At 37.3% G+C, this 17,350-nt stretch overlaps 1 protein-coding gene across 1 annotated transcript in view; it reads left to right on the forward strand.

The window, feature by feature from the left end:
* The first annotated feature begins 54 nt into the window (after nt 1-54).
* The window catches only part of LOC146598269 (uncharacterized), a 66,075-nt gene continuing 48,779 nt past the window's right edge, over nt 55-17,350 (forward strand). Inside the window, exons 1-7 of the mRNA XM_085300651.1 lie at nt 55-167; nt 691-760; nt 1,695-1,825; nt 5,398-5,486; nt 7,514-7,613; nt 8,921-8,964; nt 10,129-10,206. Of these exons, the coding sequence (XP_085156777.1) occupies nt 132-167; nt 691-760; nt 1,695-1,825; nt 5,398-5,486; nt 7,514-7,613; nt 8,921-8,964; nt 10,129-10,206 (548 nt within the window). The 5' untranslated portion in view covers nt 55-131. The remainder of the gene's footprint in view (nt 168-690; nt 761-1,694; nt 1,826-5,397; nt 5,487-7,513; nt 7,614-8,920; nt 8,965-10,128; nt 10,207-17,350) is intronic.

Raw genomic sequence — 17,350 nt, forward strand, 5'->3', positions numbered from 1 at the left:
CCGCGCGCGCCGCGTAACCGCCGCTGGGGGCTGACGCGTGACGGCCACGGCGGCTTCGCCCGGCAGTGCCGCAGCTGCTGTACGGAGGGAAGCTGGACTTCCTCGTCTTCGACTACCTCTCCGAGGTCACCATGGCCCTGCTGGCGGCTGCCAAGGCCCGCTCTCCCGTAAGTAGTGCGGGGTGCCCCACAGGGAGGGTGTCTGCGTGAGTGCGGGAGGGGGGGTCCCAAGCACAGCCTTCGCCCTAAGTCACTCATAAATGATTCCTTTACATAYATACATATATATGTRTGTACACACRGGCTGTGAGAGGAGCGCCCCGAGCAGCCGAGCTGGGCCCGCGGGAGCGCCCCGTTACAACGCCGGCGGTGGCCCCGCTCTGTGCGAGGCTGGGCCAGACCCTGCCCAAGCCCCGTCCCCAGCCAAGTCACCCTGCGAGTCTAATCCAGCATCTCCCGGGCTCTTGAGAAAGCTGCCCTGCCCATTTGCTTTTGTCTTTTTCTACCTTGCTATTATTTATTCTTCAGGAATACCCAGTTTTCCTATAGTAAAAATGATCACATCTCTTCCTGTAGCGTTTTGTAAATGTTTTGAAAACTAGTTCTTCTTCACTGCGTTCCCCTCTCAGCCCAGAAAGCGGGTTGTGTTGGTTTATCCCTAACAAAGAGTTACAGCTTCTTGTTGTTTCAGGTTTTGGGTTACACTCCTGATTTTGTCTCCACTGCAATGGCTCCTTACATAAAAGACATTCACAGAAAAGGTATGCTGCCCTTTGTGTGAGTTTGTATGTTTGTGAAGTTAAGTCATTTAGATATATCTTTTATAGTGTATCTTACTGTAAGCAGTAGTTTTCCATCCCACGTTTCACTCTTCTGTGGGAATAGTATTTTAAACACCAGCAGAAATCCCATCCCTGATTTTAGCAAGTGTAAGGTGCAAATCTGGTGGTAGCGCTTAAATTGGGTCGATTTAAAATGTTTGCCTGTAATTATAAATCAATCTCTCTCTCTCTCTAGATACAGATACCTCCATGTAGTTATTATTGTAGCTTTAATTCAGGAATGGAAGATAACTGTGTACAAATCTTTGCATTGAAAATATCTAAGTCCTCGTTTTGACAAACCAAAAATTTGCCAACCTTCCCAAATAGTTCTAGGTTTTTCTATATGAGCATAATTTATTTTCTGGTCACTTACTTGTCTTGCCATTTATATTAGTATATCTTCATAACTTGCTCAGTTTGAGAGGAAAAAGTGAGTTATTTCTCCTAAGCTCCCAATATTGTCTGGAATTTATATATAGATGCATATTTCTGATAAAATGAAGTAGYTTGAAAAGCACAGTTGCTTTGAATGACCAACATCAAATGTGCTTGCAGGAGCTGCTGTGACAGGGTCACAACATGACATCGTGGTGTGTCTCTTTGGTTGCTTTCCATATGTGAAAGATGATGTATAAATGCAAGAAGATGATCTATAACAATTTTTTTTGATGTATAACACTTTTACATTGACTCAATCCCTTCTTTCTCATTTCACAGTATAAAAGGGGTCAATACTTCAATGTAATTTTAATACTTTAGATGTCTGGCACCTTGCACAGATGATGTCTTACTTGTGTTTCGGCATGCTTTAAATTTTTGGAATACGAATGACTGTTAGTACTGCTGAGCTCAGTTTGTCTTTTTTGTTTAGGTGTTCGTGTCATCAGTAATGCCGGTGGAATTAACCCACTTGCTTGTGCAGCTGCCCTTCAGGAGGTGGCAAAGAAAGCGGATGTTGACTTGAAAATAGCTGTTGTTGCTGGGGATGACCTAATGAGTGAGGTATTTTACTTTGCTTTAAGGCTTTGTAGGATTGCAAAAGTTCTTTTCTATAGCAAAAGATGGTGTTAATTATCCTATGGGAACTTATTTTGTGCATCTTTGGCAGTATCTTTCTACTGCTAAAAGCAGCTAGAATTGTTGCTTCATTTTGTTTTTTTTTTATATGTGAAATTAATCTTTGACATACTTTGGTGTGTAAAGGAGTGAATTGCRTAAGACTCTGCTGCTGTGTACCTTTTTGAAGCAGATTGTGAATCCCTGATCTAAGGTCTTTTCTCTCTTTAGGAGAATATAGGATGTTCTGTTACTTACTACTTCTGTCTCAAATAATAATGCATACCTAATCTCTTAAATTAAGATATGGTATAGTTACCACTTATTCAAACATTTATGCCTCCTGGCTGCTTTTAGTAGTTTGCCCACATTACCTGCTGCTACTTTGTTTACAGGTATCTGTTTCTTAAATAATTAGTTTATGGCAAGTAAGATAGTTTTAGGTGAGAGAGTCTTTAGGTGAGTTTGAGTCTTTTTATGGAATTTGAAATTTAGAGAGGAAATACATGGCTTTTTTTTTGTCTTACTTTAAAGGACTTTTTTTCTGTACAGAATTTCATTCTGCAAAAAATGTTGGCCACACCTGAAAGGATACAGTGAAAACAATTCTGTGCATTGGTAATGTTTAAAAGGTGATAAGTTTGATCAAACTACATTTCAGTCTTTGCCTGCACCTTGAAAAAWTATTAATCTTCATAGGCTGTATATAATTATTCCTTGCATGTTACTGAGTATAGAGGAAGCTTGAATAAACTTCTTTCTTAACAAATTATGTTGCTGTAATAGGATGAAATGTCTGCCATATTGAAATTAGTGTAACATCAGTGTTCCCATTTTTCATTACTAGTATGATGGTTAAATGATGATGGTTGTTACTTGAGCTTGGTATGGATATTTCTTATCTGAAATGGATTGTTTTCTATTTTGTTGTCAATACACAACTGATATGAGCAAAAGACAGCTTTGGAGATAATTTCATACTGTTGACATCAAAAACCATAAATGACGGTAAGAAATACTATTTGTGGTTTCAAAGAGTTCAGTTCTTACCCAAAATATACTAAATTAAATAGAAGGTCTTTAAATGCTAGGTTACTGGCTGATTGTCATGATGATAATGGTGATAGGAAATACTTGGAGAAAAGATTGAATRTAAATACACTTAATTTGTTGAGCTCATTTGATGAGATTCATGAAAAAAGATCAGTTGTCAGAAAAGTTATCAAGATGCTGTTGAATATTCCAGGTCAAAATGTTGAAAAATATCCAGGGAAAAGTTCTGCTGTTCCTAAAATGTCAGCTATTCTCTAACCTGAATTGATACTCTGTTAGGAGCTGCTGAATCTGGTAGTGTGATGGAGCTGCAGCAGTCTTGCTTCTGTGTCCTGAGTCTAGCCACTAGTGAGGCTGAGCATGAGCATGTATTGCTGATAGGTGCACATGCATGCACACACACTGTGTATGTATCTCTCACTTGTGTGTATGTGCATGCACACGTTAAAATGCATATACACCCATCTACATATAAACAAATGTGAATAACACACAAGCCAGTCACACAGTTTAGCCGATATGGAAGAAGAACAGCACTCACATGAACACAAGCAGCATGAGTGACCTGATCCTGTTTCAGAATCACAAACGGTTGAGATTGGAAGGGACCTCTGGAGATCATCTAGTCCAACACCCCTGCTCAAGCAGGGTCACGTAGAGCATGTTGGACAGGATCATGTCCAGGCGGCTTTCTCCTTTYGGAGAAGGAGACTCCACGACCTCTCTGGGCAACATGTTCCAGTGCTGTGTCACTTGTTTCTCACAGGAAAGAAGTTTTTCCCTCATATTCAGGCAGAACTTCCCGTGTTTCAGTTTGTACCTGTTGCCTCTTGTCCTGTCGCTTGGCACCTCTGAAGAGAGTTTGGTCCCATCCTCTTGACACCCCCACCTCCCTTCAGGTATTTGTAGACATTGRTAAGATCCCCTCTCAGTCTCCTCTTCTCCAGGCTAAATAGGCCCAGCTCTCACAGTCTTTCCTAATAGGAGAGATGCTCCACTCCCSCTGATCATCTTTATAGCCCTACACTGGTCTCTCTCCAGTAGTGCTACTCTTTCTTGTACTGGAAAGCCAAAACTAGACACAGTACTCGAGATGATCACCTCCCTCGACCTGCTGGCAACACTCGTCCTAATGTACCCCAGGATACCATTGGTTGTCTTGGCTACAAGGGCACGTTGCTGGCTTATGGTCAGTTTGTTCACCARAATTCCCAGGACCTTCTCTGCAGAGCTTCCAGCAGGCCAGCCCCTAGCCTGCATTGGGTTATTTCTCCCTAGGTGTGGACCCTGCACTTGCCTTTCAACTTCATGAAGTTCCCCTCTACCCAATTCTCCAGCCTGTCCAGGTCTCTCTGAATGGCAGCACAGTCTTCTGATACATCAGCCACTCCTCCTAGTTTGGTATCATCAGCAAACTTGCTGAGGCACTCTGTCCCTTCATTCAAGTCATTGGTGAAGAAGTTGAACGAGAACCCAGTACTGAGTCCTAGGGGACACTGCTAGCTACAGGCCTCCAACTAGACTCTGCACCACTGATGACAACCCTCTGAGCTCTGCCTTTCAGCCAGTTCTCRATCCACCTCACTGTCCACTCGTCTAACCCACGCTTCCRGAGCTTACCTAGGAGCAYGTTATGGGAGACAGTGTCGAAAGCCTGTCTGAAGTCGAGGTAGAGTTTCCCAYCTCCAAATGATCAAGATGAAAGTCCACTGGTGGAAAATACATGTAGTATGGATCCCTCCAGTAGTTGGGCTCAGATACTCTGTCTATCSAGTAGCTGGCTTCTCGATCCCCTAATCCTCTCAGTTATTAGCACCTGGGCATGTGAGTCGTCAAGGCTGCAGCCCCAGTCCAGCTGCTGGTACTYGGCAGCTTCATGCGCTCTCTTGGATGTGCACACAGACTCCGTAGATCCCTTAAGAAACTAGCCTTATGCATTGTGCCAATCCAGTAGCTTGTCTCTATATTCTCCWGTCTCCCCAGTCGCCTCATGCAGAGACAAATACACTCACACTCAAATGGGTCTCTCTGGTAACAAACTATACTGAGGAAAATAGCAAAGCACTGCCTGGAGCTGCAGCATTAGCCTTGTTTTCTTTCCATGCAGCCATTGCTGTTAGAGTAGACATGTTTTTGTTGGTATGGTTTCATTCATTCAGTTCTACAGGAATTAGAGATAGTTTCAAACACTAAGGAATGTATCAGCTCATTGTAGTTGATCATCTGTGAATGGACTAGCATTCYTTAAAGGTGTATGTATGTTTCTGTGTTCAGGAACACTATGATTAAAAGTGTGTGTAAAGCTTGCTGTAGTTCAACTGATTTGTATTTTGTTTGAATTTTAACAATTATACTTTTCTTAAGAATTACTACAAAGTGAATCTATTGTCTAATATTAATAAAATGTTTACAGTAAATACATACAAAAWATTCATAGACTTGAGTTTTGTTTTCACTTTTAATAGAAAGAGAACCTGAAAGGAGCTGGTATCACTGATTTAGAGAGTGGCAAACAATTTCCAGAGAGCATTCACAGCATGAATGTGTATCTTGGGTGAGTTACATAAGCAAGTTGTTTTTATTGAGGGAGAGGGAGGAATAACATGTTGACTACATGATGTTTTGATTTGCAAGTAGAACAACCTAGTACTTAAAGGTTCTCCATTGCAAAATTAAAGCAACTAGAAAAAAYAGATCTATTCTCTTTGTTGCTTCTAAATAAACTTTTAATTTAGAACTTTGCAAGTTGTGACTCTTCAGGATTACATCTCCTGAAAACCTTCGGGTTTTAGTTCAGTCCAAAATCACTTTAATTTAATTATAACAGTTTCCCAAATCCCTTTGCATGTGCAGAGTATCCTGTCACTGCATGCTGCAGGGCTGTTCAGGTTTGGTATCCCTAGAGAAATACAGCTTGGGAGCGAAGGTACCATGACACATGGTGAATGCTGTAGAAGATTTCAGTATTTGTGTTTCAAATTTTGTACTTTTGAAACTTAAGAGGCTGCCTTTTCGGAACAGATCACTGTAAAACAAGGATTTTGCAATTGCTTATGCTCTTTCAATTTGTCTTTAGTGTTCCCTGTTCCTAGATTTTCTGTTTGTTAACTTTTGATTTGCAACATCTGTGGATCATAAGTAACTGTTGATGAGATCTAAGAAATAATGATTAATATTTATAACCATGAGAAAGTGTTAACACCAATCTTAATGAGTCATAATTTATTCATGATTTCTTTTTTTTTTTTAAAAAAAAAAAGTCCAACTCAAAGCAGAGAGGACAAAAGCAGGCTGTTTACCAGGATGATGTGTTTTAAAAATCTGCCTTTGCTCAGCATGTGCTACAACAGCAGAGAAAGAAGAGTCTTACTCTTGATTTTCTAATATAAGTAACATTTCTTCCTGGGTCTTTTACTCTGCCATGAGTTGAAATGCAAAGCTATAACTAGTGCCTTAGATTAGCTGTGCCTCAAGTTACACTTTTCTTTGACATCAGCAGTAGTGGAGGCTTATTTGTAAAGCAAAGGGAAATTCATAAATGATTGTAAAACAACTTGAAATCTTAGCATRCTGGGTAAAATCTTAAGTTCTGTAGATTTACCTTGTTTTTTAATTGCTTAAATCAAGGGATATTTACAGGGCAGTTTTTTTTTTGGTTTGTTTGTCCTTTATTCAGAATGTAAATTCCACCTAAAATATTTGCATTGAGATACTAATTCTGAAGTGTTCCTTCTATCCCTCATGATTTGGGCTGTTACAAATTCTGCAGATTGAACGGATGTGCATTTTCAGTATTAAGACCCAAATTGCTTTACTTACTGATATACTCCTTTTTAAAGGCAGTTATGCAGTTACCATGTCACTGTCCTGCATATTTGTATGCAGAAATCCTATTTGTGCTGCTTACCAGTGATTATTACTTCACAGTATGTTCAGGGATGTAATTCTTCAAGTATACTGTATATTTGCTTAGTTATCTAGTTAGTATCCTTTATTCTATGTAGTATTGGCTAAATATGTATTTATTTACATTATATGTTGTTTGCATCATTAAGATGACTTCTGTGTATTCTCACCTTTCTCTTAACAAGAGCAGGGCTGAGTCCATTTGTAGAAACTTTAGAAAAATCTTGAGTTTGTTCTGAAAAGCACCCAGATAATGTCATTTGTGTTTTAAAGCTGCCTATTTCATGAATAATAGAAGGATTCAAGACAGAGCATGGGTTTAGAAGCCAAGAGTCATGCATTCTGGGCAGAGGTTTCTTACTAACCTTCTGTATAAACTTGAGCAGTTTACTTGAATGAATATTTTCAAGCATAGCTAATTCAGAGTAGCTAACTTTTACTAAAAAAATCTGGAATATCTGTTCGCTAAGCTTCTTCAAAAATAATGGATGCACAATGCTCTTCTTTAGGTTGGTTGATGTTTTTAAAACATTTACTGTGTATACAAAATGACTGATTGATTGTTAAAGTAAGTGATCAGGACCTTTAAGTGATTTTATACTATCTCTGTCAGGCAACTGATTTTTAAGCAACATTTTAAAATTGAGAATGCACATTGTTTTGTTTTATCTTTAGAGCAAGACCGATAAGCAGAGCTCTCGACCTCGGAGCTGATATTGTTGTTACTGGTAGATGTGTTGACAGCGGGATTGTATTAGGACCCCTCATTCATTCAGTAAGTTCGCGTTAATTATCGTTGATGCTGAATGTATGGGAATGAATATTTGGTAATCATTGTAAGGTATTTCTGCTCTTTAGGAAAATGTAGACATTAAAAATAGTGAACTCTGTTTCTTTTTTCTTGTTTACATGCAAGAAACTTTGCCAACTTTCACTACTTCTAAATTTATAGCAGGGATATTTAAACATATATATCTTGAAATTTGAAATCACTTCAATGCAGTTCAGTGAATTTTGTCTTACCAGGATTTCACTTGTAACTTTTTCCACTTTCAAATTCATTGTGTAAGGTTAAAAAACATACATTTTTCTTTACCACAAGGTGGCACTTTTAGATCTCACTTTGTTTCAGGGGAAAAAAAGGCTTATAGGTAGTATCAAACACTGCCATTTTTTCTATGGGTAAGCAGTTTTATTTAAAGAAGTTGAGTTTGTGTGACATTTTTTAAATTCTTCAAGTTTCAGGAAATAATGTAAGGCAGGATATGTGGTTTTCTGCAGTGTTTTTAGTAGCATGTACATGTGTGCATGACCACACACTGTGGAACATTCAAGATTTCTTTTGGTACACATTTAAAAATATACTGGGATATGTGTTAATGTCGAGTTACAGCTGTCCTTTCTAAARTTTCATACTCATTTGACTTCATGCATATAAAACATTGTCTCATCTCTAGTTAAACTTTTGCTTTCATAATCAGCCATTATTGCCAAAATAATTGTCAGCATATATTATTTACTCTAGAGCGGCCTTATATACTATTTATGTTTTGTAGAGGTTTCTGTTAAATTCTAAGCAAGCAACAAGGAATATATTGTTTGCATTATATTGAACTTGATAAAAACAACCTGTAGTCAATCAGAAAATACTGTGCTAGCTTTCAAGAAAGACTGGTAGTTGTCCAGGAACTGATAAGTTTCAAAAGCTGGAAAAACTGTACTGTGTTTATGTGACACATTATATTTGCTAGATATTTAAACCTGTAGTACGTGCAAGTGTTGAAGATTTGAAAGTTGTACTTCTAAAGTTTTTTGAAAAGGATGAGACTTTGAGAATTTATTTTAGTTTGGGTATATTAATAAGAGGAAAACTGAAACATGTCAGAACTTTTTTACTCTCTTACTGTGTAGCATCTCTAACCGCCTGCAGTTCCTACCAAGTAGTTAGATTATTCTTTAGATTTCTGCAGTTACTTTAAAAATATGTACAATGTGTTGTGACTCAGGGCAGTGAACATGCTATACACTGTTTCCTCTGTTGTATAAAATGTTACATATAATGTATTTGTATTTTTCTTCTAGTTTGGCTGGAATAGGGACGAATTTGACTTACTAGCTGCAGGAAGGTAAATGATATCAGAATAAATGGGTAAAATTGGATTTGATATCAAATTATGTCAGAATAAAAGAACTTTAACATGCAAAATCCCTAATGCTCATATTATTCAATTCATTTGTTTGAATGTTACAATTTGGTTTACTTAGTAATCTCTTGTTGGAACTGAAATCATAAAAGCTTCACTTTGAAATCACTTAACAAAATGAGGGAAAGAGTGAATGATTTTTGTTAAACAGCATAATTTTTTCTTCTTGTCCATTTTGTGTCAAAAGACGTGAAGTCTTACAGTCTAGACCAGTGGTTCCCAGCTTTTCCTATTTGGGCATCACTGTTGATAGTTGAGATGGCAGCAGCTCTTGTCCTCAAACATGCGCAGAAGGAAAGATTCAGTCATTGGTCAGCATCCATTTATAGTTTTGCAGAAGCTGAGTGTGAGTATCCCCGTTTACAAAACTAGCTGTAAAACCCAGGGTTAAGAATCGTATGCAGAAAGTACAGAGTAAAAATCTGTTTTATCTAATTTAATTTTCTGCTTCGTCTTTACTGTATTGAAGTCCATAAAAGTGAATGATTACTTAGATGTTCTAAGTGCATCAAGTAGTAGTATTTTGGACCTCATATTGCTTGAGAATAAATGTGGAAAGAAATTCTGGCTCCACTGTTTTGGAGATGTAGTGAGTAAGTATTTGGTTACTCTCCCACAATTCTTTCAAGTAGTCAGTATTTATAGAATATCACAATCAAATTGTGGTTTCAAATCAATTATTGTTTGAAAATCATAATACATTCAGTTCAAGGATGTCCTTTGCCTTTAAATGAGAGCTTGTAACTCTTGATTAAAAGTGAGTTTTGCGTATTTAGTTACTAGCAATGCAGACCAATCAGAATACTGAATTTTGATAAAGACATACGTCAGATTCAGATTTTCACTACTTTTAGAAAGTTCATTTGTTTCTTCATGTAAAAGTCTAGTTCTTTTAAGCCTTATGTTAGACTTTCAAAATCCCTAGTTATATAAAGTTTATAAGCATATTACTGGATGCTTGTGGAAAATTTTAGGGTGTTCTGTTATTTAGCTTTCTTTTCATTGTACTGTAACACTTACAGCCTGGACTTGTGAAACTTTGTTTTACAAAATGCTTAGTTATTTGAATGTTTGCCATTTACTCAGCCTTGCAGGTCATCTCATTGAATGTGGTGCTCAATGTACAGGTGGAATATTCACTGACTGGCATGCAGTACCAGACTGGTAGGTAACCATGATAACAGCATGCATATTTGTAGTCAACCAAAGATAAGWTTTCCTGCTGTTTCTGTGTTGTGAAATCTGTTTTCATGTTTTTTTGGAGGGAGAGGAGCAGWATTTGCCTTTTCAGATTTTTCTGTCTTAGAGTTACCCTGCTGCAATATTTATTCTACCTCTTCCATGTTTCCTTTCTGATTAACTGGGGACGTTGGTAACTTAAAAAGTAGCTGCTTTGAAGCAGTAATCTGCCCTTTGATATATTTTTTCCTTTTATATTGTCTTTTTTGGTGTTTTCTTTTGTACCATCTGCTTTTTAGAAAGATTTATTATCATTATTGATATATCACTCTATGTGATGGAAGAGACAATATGAATGTTTTATGTGCTGTTTTGTCAGTCCTCGAATAGATCAGAGGTGTCTACTCTTTAGTTACCAATCTCACATAACTTTTACTCTGGCAGGAATGACTGTATGCCACAGTCCTCTCCTGACTGCATGACCGGGTCTCCATAAATGCATTAAACTGTCTGTCTATCCATATGCACTACTGTCCTTTCAAAGTTGCATTTAGCTCGTGTATTCAGACCTACCGAATTAGACGTCTACATAGGTAGGTCTCTTTCCACCTGCTGAAAAGGGCCACAAGGAAGGTCTAATTTTGCCTGCTTTTGACCAACTTAATTTTGAATAGGTTAAAAGCAGTCAAGCAACATGTTTTATACAAGATGAATGATTCTAGTTGTGGTTTATTCACATTTTTCATGGGATAAGAGGGAGGAATTGTGACCCTTGCGTTGTCATAAGAAAGGCAGTGCTTCCATTATGTGACTGAATAAAGTGCTGAAGGACAGTAGGAAGGATTTAGGAGAGAAGAGTGATCTTCATCTGGCCATATTCCTGCCCCCAAGCTGACTCTAGGAAGAAGGCCACTGGGAGCAGCATGTAAGCCAGGTGCAGTGAACTAGCAGGACACCCATGCCTTGTAATCTGAAAACGCTTTCTCCTGGGTTTCCTTAAGGCTGCCAAGCTTCCACCCATCCTGCCTTATAGTGACTGTTTCTAATTCAGAGCTTAATCCTGAAATGAGTATTAGCTTTTGAGTCACTGAACACCATTGATTCACAGGTGAAGGCACATACTACCTCAAAGGAAAGAGAGTCAAACACTTCTCTTCATATATTAGAAGGCCATTACCCTGAACAAACTATGCTCATTCTTTTCTACATTGTCATGGTCAATAGGAATGACAAATGTCAAACGACAAGGTTTATAGTAATCAGACATTTTGTTCAGTTCAGAAGTTTGTAAGTAAACTTACCCTTGAGTCTGTATCTGTTGATAATTTTTTATGCTGTATTATGAAACTTCCTAAAACCTCTTGTAATCCTGACTCCAACAGACCTTTGGTTTATGAAAGAATTAGGAACTCTTCCCCTCCCTTTTTTTTTTTTTTTATATATTAATAAACTGGGTGGTTATTTATTTTTAAAGATTTTTTTTTGTAAGAAATGGCAGTGTAGTTTTTCTTTAAAAAAAAAGATAATAAAAGAGGAAGGAAGTTTGACTGTATTAAGCTATGAGCTACTGGAATAAGAATAGGAGTAATTTTACATGCACAAATGTATATTCATTATACATGCATAGCTAATAGGCATATATGTATGTAAATCAGAGAGCTGTGTCTAAAATTACAGTACTCTTGTATTGTGGAACTGACTGGTAGTAACCTGAAGTGCCTCTAACGAATATAAAAGATCAGCATTAAATACTGCTCTATTACCTTATCCCCATTTTCCTTCTGCATGCACACATTTGAACCATGCCTGATTTTGTAAGAGTAATTTATTTACTTTCAAATTAAGTCCGCTGAAGCATTATCTTAGTGCTTTAAAATTGGTAAATGTTTTTGTAACCCTAGGTAGTCTCAGGCATTTAATTGATCAAATTCTTGAGACACAAAYATAATGTTCTGCTCATATGATATATTAATGTTATTCAAAACAAAAATAAATAACTTGTGAGCTTTATTTAGAGAGACAAAGTAGAAGATTTGACTAAAGCAGACTTGCAGTCTGGTGCATTTCTTGGGATACAATGAAAAACTGATTTGTTAGAGCTTTTTATCTTCTTTTTATTTTCCCAAGAAATAGTTGTTTACTATAAATAGGTCCTAGTAATCTAAGGGGAAGTATTGTGAACGTTTTTAGGCAGCAGATTTTTCATTTGCTAGCTTTATTAACAGTAGTCTGTTGACTCTTAAGCAAAAGAAAGAAATACCACTTCTCTGTATTTGAACATTTGGAATTGGTTATTAATGTATGCAGATTCATGTAATCTTACAATGGTTATTCATATTGTCTCAGTAATGATCAAAACATGCAGTATTTCCTGTCACCAATATTGCTTATATTGCCAGTAGATCAATATAGTTCTCAAAGAAAATACTTGACTGTAGTCTGTTAATGATTTTTGCTTAGTTTGGAGAGAGCTACGTTTTTATCACTCTTGAAAGTAAGCCTATATAATTTAAATCTCAGTAGATCATAGTATCTGTGGTATGCAGAATTACATCCAAACACGCCCAGCAGAGTCAGTAAATGCAGGAGGAAGAAGCCTATCTTGTCATTAAAGTGCTTCTTGTATATGTATTTCTAATAACCGTGAATGTATTAGTGCAGCCAAAGTGCTTGTCATTCAGCTCCACAAACATATACTGGGYTTTTACCACTAGACTTTAAAAATACCTTTTTTGTTTGTTTGTTTGTTTGTGCTGCTACCTCTGACGACCAAACACTAGAGGGCAATCTCATGTTTGCTCTGTCTTATGCGTGCTTCCATGCTCACTGTATTATGGGATGTGAATTGGTTATGGTGAGACTCAGGTTATTGCACTGTCTGTGCCTTTTTTTTTCTCCCTGAGACTGAAAATAGATAGTCCAGTTTGCTGTTCTGCCCTTTGCCATTGAACATGGTAGAAGTGTACTGCTAAGCAGACTTGATGAGCATGGGTTTTTCTAACATGTAGACAAAAATAAAGCAAGAAATCGTAGATTGTTTTAGACCTACAAGCCTTATCTGTTTATTGTTTAAGCATAAACAAAAATTCATAAGTTATGGATAAGTCTATACTATTGTGTTTCTCTGAGTACTGAGGTACTTGATGGGACATACTATGTTCATCCAATGCATTATTTTGAACTTCCGTGAAGTGTTTGATGCAGACCACTTTTGGAAACTGGATGCAGCTGCAAAAGGGTGTTTTAGTTAAGTCTGAGGAACATTCGTGTGGGTATATTGTGATGATTGAATGGTTACCTAAGCTACTCTTCCTTTTTCTTCATTGTGCCAGCAAAGTAGGCTTTAATATAAAATGAGTAAAGTATATCTTCAGACTTACGGCTCTCCAAATTGTTTTAGCTGTTAGAAGCTCAAGTTGATTGCAGTTCGATGTCTTAATGCGTTGAGACTTCTCTAATTATACTGGATCGTATTGCTGGATGTGTTGCTAATGTGCTTCAGTGTATTGGAGGCAGAAATCTTGAAGCTATGAAATTTTTACCAATTCTTATGAAAACAGGAAGACAAGTAGAAGGGATGGGCATTATTTACTTCTTTAGTGAGAGAAAGGCTCATGAAATCATCCCTTATGTGAATTCTCTGATATGTAGTAGAGAAAATGCAATACACCATTAATTCACAATTTACAGATACTAGTAAGAATCTTATTTCAAAGTCATTTTAAGAAAATAACGTTATCAAAAGACACTCATTCCTTTTCTGTTATTTATCCAGTAATATATTCTAGCAGATGGATAAAAGGTACGAGTAATATTTTTACTGATTTACTTGATTGATCACCACTCCCTATATAATGTCTAGGCACAGCAGTCAGTAGTCAGTCATCACGCACTGAATCAAAATGTGCTGTGATGCCAAAAGTATATTGATAATGTGCAGTTCTGAATTTCATTCTTGTTTAACCCTGGATATTGCTATCTCTTATTATTTAGTGCCAGTGGGTGACTAGTACATTATTTTGTTCTGTTTTGAAATGCAGGAGAGAATAAACTAAAGCTGATCAGTAGTAATCATTTTGAGGAGATGATAAACAGTGACATTTTGCCCTAAGCCAAGAGTGTACAGTGGTTGAGACTGCATAATCATCTGGCCTGGGATGACCAAAAGGGTAAGTCAATAGTTGTAGTCTCTAAGGGCTGGATTCAGATTGCTTGATTTGAAGCTTGAACAGAATCCAGCCTGCAAATCCCAATCAGCAATGTGGAATGCCTTTTCTCTGTGGCACCATCTGTTTCCAGGCAGCTGGAATCACTAGACGTCCTGTCTGGTTGGTCTGAAAATTCTGTAGGCATTTAGAGTTTATGTATTATGCCTACTCAGAAAGGCCCTAGTCAGACGAGGCAGATGATGAGATAGCTAAATTCTGCCTAAATCTGAATTGCAGCTGAGCGTAAGAACATGACGAGTACCTGTATGTCAAGAGATACCTTACCCATAACTGTGTGTTGGCGTCTCCTGAGACATCATAGCAGTTTTGAATTGGTTAAAAAAACATAGCTAGATTGCTTTCTGCTTTTGCCTAATAGCATTGTGGCTAAAATACTTGTCCAGAGAGTTGAGAAACTTGGCTCTGAGATCTATTCAGGCTGCTTTCATTAAGTCACATCCCAGGAAACTGTATTAGCTATAAAGCTAAAAGTTCATCCCATAGCCTGCTTGGGCCATGGTACATGCATTTTTCTGGGGAGGGAAGTGTCTTGCAGCATATTTCCCTATAAGTATATGTGCTACACTGTCTTCTCGTATGTTGCCAATAATCAGTTCAGTTTGCCATTAAGTGGCTGGAATAGGATACGTCAGGGTTTTGGTACTTAGAGAAAATGTGGGAAGAAAGATCCATTTTTATCTCAGAAGCTGTCTTTTTCCCCTGAGCCTATCGGGACCCAGTATTGATCATAATGATTATTACTTTTGTAATATAAATGGTGTAAAATGTGCAACATAGCAGGAGAGAAGGATATCTTTACAGTTGTCCAAAGATAAAATAGTACATTGTCTAAGAACAGATCAAGAATAGCTTTCTTAAACAATTCAAGGTACAGATTATGGACATGTCTTGGGTGATAACATTTTTCAGAGCGAAAACTGCAGAGAAACCAGCATTTTACACAGAAAAAAAATGATCATTAGATCAATTAGTAAATGTTTTTCAGGATGGAGAATTGACATGAGTTTCAATTTCAGAGCCCTAGTTCATATTAGAGTATAACAGTAACTGCAGGTATGAGAACTTGGTTTCAGCAGCAAAACTAGTTTTGAACTTTGATACTCCTATGCTGCAGTTAGTAAGGGCCTGCTTTCACTGCTAACTCCTCAGTGAACCCTGATTTGGAAGGGAGGGGAGCTGAGAAGTTTTGCTGAGGATTAATCTTAGCCTGGATTTATTCAGGTTACTCTGGTTAATCAACCCATATAACTTAATTATTAAATACCAAACAGATACTTTGGATAAAGCAGTAGTAGTTACCATCTCCTTTCACAAACCTGATTTACAGTATTTCAACTCCATGTTAACAGCTCAAAATACTTYTAATAGTACTTTCATATTTTTATTTCTAATAGTCTTTTATTAATTACATAGTCATACAATTTAATTGGCATCAATCTTACTTTTTTCCTCTTTTTTTTTGTTGGTTTTTACTCAATATTCCCCCATCCTGTTAGGGGATTTTATCATTAAACTTATGCAATTCTTTTATTATTAGAGTATGCCCTTTGGCTGCCGTGAYTGCAGTTGACCATTGGCGAAGTGCAAGTTCACAATTTTGTGGTTTAATTCCCTTGCTGTGTTATACAAGATTACAACTGGGCCGTGGGTTACGTCGATTACATTGGCACATTACAGAGTAGATTATATGTGATCTGTAATTGTTCAGTAAAACCTGCTACTAATCAGAGACAGAACTATTTCTTTTAGTGGAAGTGCTGATCAAAGTGAGGATGTAATTGTAGTACATGTTGTTATGCACTAGAATACCTTATCCAGGTAGTTAATTGCTGCTGGTGAGGTCTAACTCCAGATTTAAGGAGCTGTCTTCTGACTGAATCACCGCAAAACAGCAACAACGAAGAATATTCCTCATGATTTCTTGTTTGTTGCATCTCATGCCTTAGGGGTAACTTAGCCCAGTTTGATACCAAGTTGAAGTTTAATTTTAAGTAATGTCTTATGGCAATATACAGAGTACATTTTTTTATATTCAAGAAGACACATTTTAATATAAGTTATTAGTGGTATCTGTTATGAAGTAGTATAGGATATTTTCCCAAAGAGATCCTGTTACAATATTGATAGTCTAGGGACTTCTTGCTCAGTTCATTTCCATTAATTTAGCATTTGTATGATATAAATGTCTAGGTTAATGCCTATACATGACTGACACAAGTGCTGGAAGTACTCCTGGCTTTTTGTTGTGTTATGAGACTTGACTCACCAGTCAGTCAGAACAGAGATTGTTGCTGATCTGTTTTGAGTCAGGATGTCATACTGATACTTCATGTGATATGGATAAGATAAATTAACTTTTAGATACTGTTATTTAGAATGAAAGTAATCTTAATGGCAAATCCATGTATTTGATTAAAAGAGTGCTTCATGGTTTGTTTTATGGAACAACAGCTACTCTCAGTCTGACTGTCCAGTCCGTGTTGGTTGGACTGCACCAGAAGAACACTCCAGAAGACTCAAACTAGAAGTGGGAGCTCTGCAGTTTCTTTATTTGGTGGATTTTTTTTTTTTTTTTGAAGAGATTTCATAGTTTAAAAACAAAACAAACAAAAAAACTTTATTGTAAAATCCTAATGGTTTTTCATTTTCATGTAGTTTTTTCTTTAAATGATCTAAGTTTATGATTTGGGCTTCTTGAAGAGAATATAAATGAGAAGAAGCTCAAAGGGTGACACAGTGGAACTAGCACTGAGCAGGGAAGAAAAGAGGGCCGAGTCCATACCTGTATTGAAGCTGAACAGAAACTCCCTTCACCGGGAACAGCCTGAGATTTGGTGTCTTGAAGAAAGGAAGCTTTCAGAGCTGACATGACCACATGACAGCAGAGCACATCTTCTGCA

This window comes from Rhea americana, unplaced genomic scaffold (assembly GCF_003343005.1).
Source record: "Rhea americana isolate MKP2758 unplaced genomic scaffold, rheAme1 scaffold_167, whole genome shotgun sequence".
NCBI lineage: Eukaryota > Metazoa > Chordata > Aves > Rheiformes > Rheidae > Rhea > Rhea americana.